This window comes from Trachypithecus francoisi, unplaced genomic scaffold (genome assembly GCF_009764315.1).
Source record: "Trachypithecus francoisi isolate TF-2019V2 unplaced genomic scaffold, Tfra_2.0 Lachesis_group9, whole genome shotgun sequence".
Classification (NCBI taxonomy): Eukaryota; Metazoa; Chordata; class Mammalia; order Primates; family Cercopithecidae; genus Trachypithecus; species Trachypithecus francoisi.
Genome location: NW_022681474.1, coordinates 77,983,346 through 77,990,920, shown reverse-complemented (window position 1 = coordinate 77,990,920; position 7,575 = coordinate 77,983,346). Strand labels below are relative to the sequence as shown.

At 33.8% G+C, this 7,575-nt stretch overlaps 1 protein-coding gene across 1 annotated transcript; it reads left to right on the top strand.

The window, feature by feature from the left end:
• Positions 1-4,883: 4,883 nt before the first annotated feature.
• Positions 4,884-6,381, top strand: LOC117082332 (corepressor interacting with RBPJ 1-like). The gene is given in 3 exon segments (XM_033208973.1): positions 4,884-5,671; positions 5,674-6,220; positions 6,222-6,381. Coding segments are annotated over 3 exon segments (1,332 nt in total). The 5' UTR covers positions 4,884-4,917; the 3' UTR covers positions 6,253-6,381.
• The last annotated feature ends 1,194 nt before the right edge of the window (positions 6,382-7,575 follow it).

The window sequence follows — 7,575 nt, the reverse complement described above, 5'->3', positions numbered from 1 at the left end:
AATAGCAAATGAGTTAAAATTATAATTTTCTTTTAGTTTCCTATGTAAACTGATCCTAGATTCATCTTTAACATTTACACTAAACTCACCACCTATGCAAACACAATATCATACTGTTGGAAGTTAGGGGTACATGAGTATTTTTTATGTTATATTTTTATTTTAATACTGATTTACCAATTTATTTCTGGGACAATACAATTCCAGTCACAAATCATGACTTTTATGTGTCTGACAACTGTGACTTTTTCATATTATGCATTTCTGTATCATTCAAAATTTAATTGCTGTTTTCCAGTATAACTTATCTAAGAACTAAAACTATTATATCCATATTATCTATATAAATGATCTGAGTGAATTTTATAAACTAACATATATACATGCTATTTCCAGGTAAGGAGCTAAAATATACATGGCATTTCTAGTTGAGAAATTGTTTTTCGACATTTTCAACTGAAAATAATACTCAGTCCAAAATATTTTCTAAAGAAATGAAAATATAAAGAGAGAGACTGCTTGGTAATGTCATTATGAATTAATTTTATTTTGGAAAACAGATTATGTATCCTTGAAAATCTAATTTATAGTGGTTAAGGGAACAAACACTTTAATTATCTGGCTCTTGTCTTAGTTTTGATTTGTAACATCAAGAGAGATATGTTTAATTTTTTTTATCCATGATTCACATTGCTTACATAATTTTTCAGTGGAGACTTCTAGAAAGACAGGAGATTTAAATCTCTACATATTCAATTCTCAGTATGAAATAAACACCTTTTGTCATTAACTGACAATTGAGAAATGTTTCTTATATTAATCCATACATACCATATCTCTTAAATTTGCCTGGAGTGTGATTCTTCAGTATGAATGAGTAAAGCAATAATGACATATACCATTCTCTGGTTATCTGAAGCCATTTTTTTTCTTCTTGTTTACCTTATGTTCAATAAGAGTGATCTCTATCTTGACAGAAGATAGGCCATTCACCATGTTTAGAATGTGCTTAAAAATTCACTCCATTTTTTCCTATGCCTATAAGCACCCTTATTAGAGTTTACTACAGTAAAATTCCTTTTTCCCCATCTGTTTTGACAGAATAGGAGGCAACATCATGGCAAAGCTGATATTGGTCTTTGTGGAACATTAATTGGTAGATGAGATTTAAATATGATAATATGTTAAGAGTTTATTTTTGTCTTTGTCCAGAAAATGATTTTACCCATTTTCTTTTCATCTTTAAAAACATGTATTCAATGTACAACTAATTATAAATATGATACAATTTCATGTAAACAAGCTTCTCGTTTTGTATGTGCTGCTTTCAATATTTTCGTGAGCATATTTCCACAAGCATGTTTGGCCTATAATTTTTTATGTCTTTCTGTTTTACTTCGTTTTCTGTTTCTTACAGCACATGAAACTGGATAATTAATGAGGAATTGAAATGTATTTCCTATGGCTACGGAGGCTGGGAAGTCCAAGGTGGCGGGAGCCCATCTGGTGAGAACCTTCTTGCTGGAAGGGACTCTCTGAAAGGTCCCATGATAGCACAGGGTATCATATGGCAGGGGTGCTGAGCATACTAACATGCTGGCCCAAGTCAGACGAGAACTAAACTTGTTAGAGCAATTATCGAATTTTAAAACTGTCATTATTCTGAAGCACCACGCAATTTCAGTCACTTAGAAAGAGCAAACAAACAAGATGTAGGACTGATACCTCACATCTTTATCCCTTTGTGTGGAAATGTGGACATGGAAGACAAGAGCAATGCTACGTGAGTCATATTAGAGAATTAGGAAAAGGAAGACAAAAAATGGATTTATCTTTATTTTAGCTTGCTATTCTGTTTATTACAAATTTTGCATTAATTTTGGTATTTCAGAATACTGCATTTTAATATTTAACTGGATTACTAAGTATTTTGTCAATCCTTTAAACTTTGCACCCAAGTCAAGTGCCTAATTTGCCTTACCCTAAACCTGAATCTACTGGAGTATTTCATAAAGACTAAAAAGTAATGAGTTCTGGATTATTCTGATACCAAAACCAAATGAAGACACCAAAAGAAACAAAAACTTCAGGCCAATGTATCTTATTAATAATGATGAAAATATGTTCAACAATATAAAAAGAATTTTACAACATAAAAATCATAATATATCCCAAGGTTGGTTTAACCTCTTAAGATCAACTAATTAAATATATCATATAAGTAGAAGAAATGACAAAAATAATCATCTTAATACACACTGAGAAAAGTGTTTTACAAAATCAATAATTCTATTTTATGATAAAAACACTCAATTAAGTAGGGACAGAAGTCTGTTTCCTCAACAAAAAAAGTAGTTACATATAATCCACAGATAACATGATATTTAAGGGTGAAATATTAATTGCTTTTCCCTAAGATCAAGAATAAGATATGAATGGTTAAGCATATAATTTCTAAAACTTTAGTCACAAGTCGTTTTATTTCTAAAAATACTGCTAACTACAGTTGTACACTCATGCAATCAATAAATAACGCTGGAATTTAATAGGAAAGAAAACTCTGAGATGGTTTAAAAAGAAATTAGACAACACAAACTTTTAAGAAGATATCAAACAAATTGAGAATTACATGTAGAAAACATATAGTATTAGAGGTAGCATGTATTTAGCAAAAAAAAAAAAAAAAAGAATAGATAACAAAATAAATAGGCTTTATCAAAAAGTTTCTGTCTTTTTCAAAACAAATTTGGGGTTACAGGTGCTTTTATCTGATGTTTTATTCTGTTTATTTTCTATTTTAACGCATCTTAAATCATCTGCTGCAAACTATATTGGCTACAAAGTGATGTTTTAATCTTAATTTAGAGAGGTCTGATTTTAAATTATGAGTATATCTTTGTGGATATATAGTAGAAGTGTAACTTATCTTCTTTCGAACTCAGTATTCCCATCTGCAAATAGGTCACAAATTAGCCATTAGCAAATGATCATCAACAATATACCTGGTGCTGTGTCATTACTCTTTTTGGCAGTGATAATCCAAAGATAAAACAATCCATGGAGAAATTCAGTCTATATAGAATATCTATCTTACTAGTGAAAATAGGCTTCTCCATCTGGTTTCATCATTTTCCTTTCTGTAATAAGGAAATCCTGCCATAGCTTACCATAAAATACACTGCAGTAGTACCCCCTTTATCCAGACTTTTGCTCTCTGTGGTTTCAATTATCCTGGTCAGCGACAGTCCAAAAATATTAAATCGAGAATTCCAGAAATAAATCTTTAAAATTCATGCTGTTCTGAGTAGCATGATGAAATCTCATGCCACCCCTTCTGTCTTGCCCAGGATGTGAATTCTCCTTTAGTTGAGTGTGTCAACACTGTCCACACTCTTCGCCCCTTAGTCACATAGTAGCCTTCTGGGCTACTGGATCCACTGTCACTGTATCCCAGTGCTTGTGTAAGTAGCCCTTATTTAACCTACTCCTGGCCCCAAAGTGTAAGAGAAGTGATGCTGGCAATTCACATATGTCAAAAAGAAGCCACAAAATACTTTTCTTTAACTGAAACAGTGAGAGTTCTTGACAAGAAAGAACAAAAAAAATATGCTGAAGTTCCTAAGATCTGGAATAAGAACAAATATTGTCCATGCAACTGTGAAGAAAAAAAGAAATTTGTGCTGGTTTTGTTGCTAAGTCTCAAACTGGAAAATTGTAAATGCTGAGACAAGATGAAAAAGGCATTATATTTGTGGGTAGAAGACATGGATAGAAAACGTTGTGATTGATGGCAATATTTTGAACCAGATTAACTTAATTAAATGAAACTTTATTATAGGTGTCTATGCATAGGAAAAAGCAGAGTATATATAGGGTTCAGTACTATGTATAATTTCAGACCTCCACCAGGAGTCTTGGAACATATCTCCTGTGGATAAGTGGGAACTACTATACTCAGAGTTGCCCACTTGTAACTCTTCAAAAATAAGTACCTACAGTTGTTTGGAGAAATAATACAATAATACATATATATTATTGTACATATATACATATATAAGTATACATGTATTATTGTATATATGTATATGTTATTACTATATTGGTTACTATATACATATGTATCATTATATATGTTTGATTATCATATATGTATGTGTATGTGTGTATATATCCTTTAATTCCCTCCAGAGCCTCCAAATGTTTTTTCTTTTATTAATACTTGCTATGTAGTCAATATTTTAAGTGAACCAATCTCAAATTCAGTAAAATCTATCTAGATATTTTTGTGTAGTACGATATCAGACAAAGATTAAGAATCAGGATTGTTAGTTTTTTATATAGGTAACAAACATATAAATTTGAAATTGTCTTGAAAAAACGAAGACCTGTGGTTTCTGTAACTGACTTAAGGAGAGTAGAGGAGAAAACAAATCTTGAGTTTGAGTAGTTTCTAAGAGTAGATTAAGAATGAACCAGAAGCATAAAGAGGAAAAGAATTTACATTTATGAGTGAAAAGGAATGGAATTAGACCATCTCATAAAATGAGATTGAAGTTTTTCTTTAAGGCAAATTAGGAAACACTTACTGACTGGCCATATTATGCTAGGAATTTGAAAAACAGGAGTGAAAACGGACCCCCTGCCATACAACTGCCACTTTAGAAGAAAAAACAACACTGGTAATAATAAAATGAAAATGGCAAGTGATTTTTTTTAGTAAGGTTTAGTATGTGGGATTTAGTAAGTGGAAAATGCACCTAATTTCACCTTGGGGAGGCACTGCTAAGTTTCTGAAGGAAAAAATTTGAAAAGTGAGATGAATATGTATAGCGAGAGCAGGACAAGCGTAGACTCATGGGACTTAAGACTCATTATTGGTGAAATCTAGGTGCTGCTTTCCCTAGCTCCAGTTCCAAGATGGGGAAATCCTTCGCCAACTTCATGTGTAAGAAAGACTTTCATCCTGCCTCCAAATCCAACATCAAAAAAGTATGGATGGCAGAACAGAAAATATCATATGATAAGAAGAAACAAGAATAATTGATGCAGCAATATCTTAAAGAACAAGAATCATATGATAATAGATTGCTTATGGGAGATGAACGTGTAAAGAATGGCCTTAATTTCATGTATGAAGCCCCACCAGGAGCTAAAAAAGAAAACAAAGAGAAAGAAGAAACAGAAGGAGAGACCGAATACAAATTTGAATGGCAGAAAGGAGCCCCACGAGAAAAATATGCGAAAGATGACATGAACATCAGAGATCAGCCCTTTGGTATTCAGGTTCGAAATGTGAGGTGCATTAAATGTCACAAATGGGGTCATGTCAACACAGATCGAGAATGTCCTTTTTTTGGTCTTTCTGGAATCAATGCAAGTTCGGTTCCTACTGATGGCTCAGGGCCATCGATGCACTCCTCGGAGCTAATAGTGGAGATGAGAAACAGTGGGTTTGCACTGAAACGAAATGTACTGGGGAGAAATTTGACCGCAAATGATCCATCACAGGAGTATGTTGCAAGTGAGGGTGAAGAAGATCCAGAAGTTGAATTTTTAAAGTCCCTAACAACCAAACAAAAACAGAAACTTCTCAGGAAATTAGATCGACTGGAGAAGAGAAAAAAGAAAAAAGATAGAAAAAAGAAAAAGCTTCAGAAGAGCAGAAGTAAGCACAAAAACATAAGTCCTCTTCTTCCTCCTCCTCCTCCTCCTCTTCCTCTACTGAGACTTCAGAAAGCAGTAGTGAGAGTGAGAGTGACAATAAAGAAAAAAAAATAGAAAGGAAGAAAAGAAAGAAAAGCAAGTGTTCAGGGCATAACAACAGTGATTCTGAAGAGAAGGACAAGTCTAAGAAGAGAAAACTTCATGAAGAACTTTCTAGCAGTCACCACAACCGGGAAAAAGCCAAGGAAAAGCCCAGGTTCTTAAAACGCGAGAGTTCTAGAGAGAACAGCAAATGGAGCCATTCTGATTCTGACAAAAAGTCCAGAAGTCATAATCATAGCCCAGAGAAGAGAGGCTCTGAAAGAAAGGAGGGGAGCAGCAGAAGCCATGGCAGGGAGGAAAGGAGCAGGAGAAGCCGGAACAGAAGTCCTGGTAGTTACAAGCAAAGGGAGATAAGAAAACGGCCACAGCAGAGTCCCAGTGCAGAGCAAAGCAGAAGAAATGACACCAGAAGCCATGGCACAGATGTGTACAGAGGAGAAAAAATGTACAAGAGATACGCATACTAAAGTGACACAGAGAGAATGAGGCAGAAGTAGAGAAAAAAGACTGTATGTGACAATTACATGGGAGTAAAAATATCTCCACTTTTTTATTGAATACTTATAGCAAGGGCTAAATTATGTACTATTGTCTTTCTAATAAAAAAGCTCAGTTAAAAAAAAAAAAGAATCATTATTGGTGAAGTAGAACAACTTTTCCATCATATTGATTTCTGAGGAAAATGTCTGACTTTGTTTTGTTTTTCCAAGCTTGCATTGTCATGCTTCACATCATTTTTTTTCTTGTTTAATGACTTGATCAGATAAGAGAATCACAGTCATCAAGTACTTTCTTGGCGAGTCACCCTTCATTCATATTCTACACCAGCAGGATTCTTGACGAGCTTAGCAAACTGATGCCATCCTGTAATTATTAGCTAGATTTTATCTGGACCTTTTAATAGGACTCTAATTTTAAACTTGGTTTCACTTGCTTTTAAGGCTGGCCTCAATGCCTGAAACAAGGAACATGTGTTTTACATCTGTATTGTGCATACGTGAATGTTCTGAAACAAGGGTCAGATGTGGAACATTCTTTAGAAGTGTTCTCTTGTGTGTTAAATGCGTGGGAATGAGACAGAAGCAAAGATGTGACTCTGTGAAGAGAAATAGCTTTTATCATATTAATGAGAGCAATGAATTCTTAATTCTCAGCCACAAAAATAGTAAAATACAATGGGAATTTCCAGTGTAAAATAAAATATCTGTACTCAGATCATTGCTACAGAGATAAAGTAAAATATTATTATACAACTCTAAAGTGACATGAAAAGAATGCAACTGCTCAACGAAATGGCTCAAAGCGTAGTCATTATTATTTTTCTTAAATATTCTCCAAATTTTATATTTGATGGGGGGTGACGTTCCACCATCACCACATAATTTATCTCTTGTTTTAATATTAATCCATTCATCTTAAGAATCACTGAATCCTACTACTTCTGACTCCTAAATATTGCTCAGTTATCTCCATTTCCACTCTCAGTGCCTATGTTCAGGCCATAATTATCTCTTACATGAAACACTAGAAATACACCATCTAGGATAGTCTAGTTGATGGCTATCCAAGTACAATGACAGATGTGCTCTCATTTGAGAATGTGAGAAATGCTCTTTGTAGCTGTTACTATATGAGAGGTAGGTCTTTATATTAGTATTCTAGAGCTTTCTAACAAATTATGACAGAATTGGCTGCTTAAAATAACAAAAACATGTCCTCCCATAGTCCTGGGGCCCAGAAATATAAAATTAAATTATTGACAGGGCTGCTCTTTCTTCGAAGGCTCTAGGGGTGAATTATTTCTGCCTA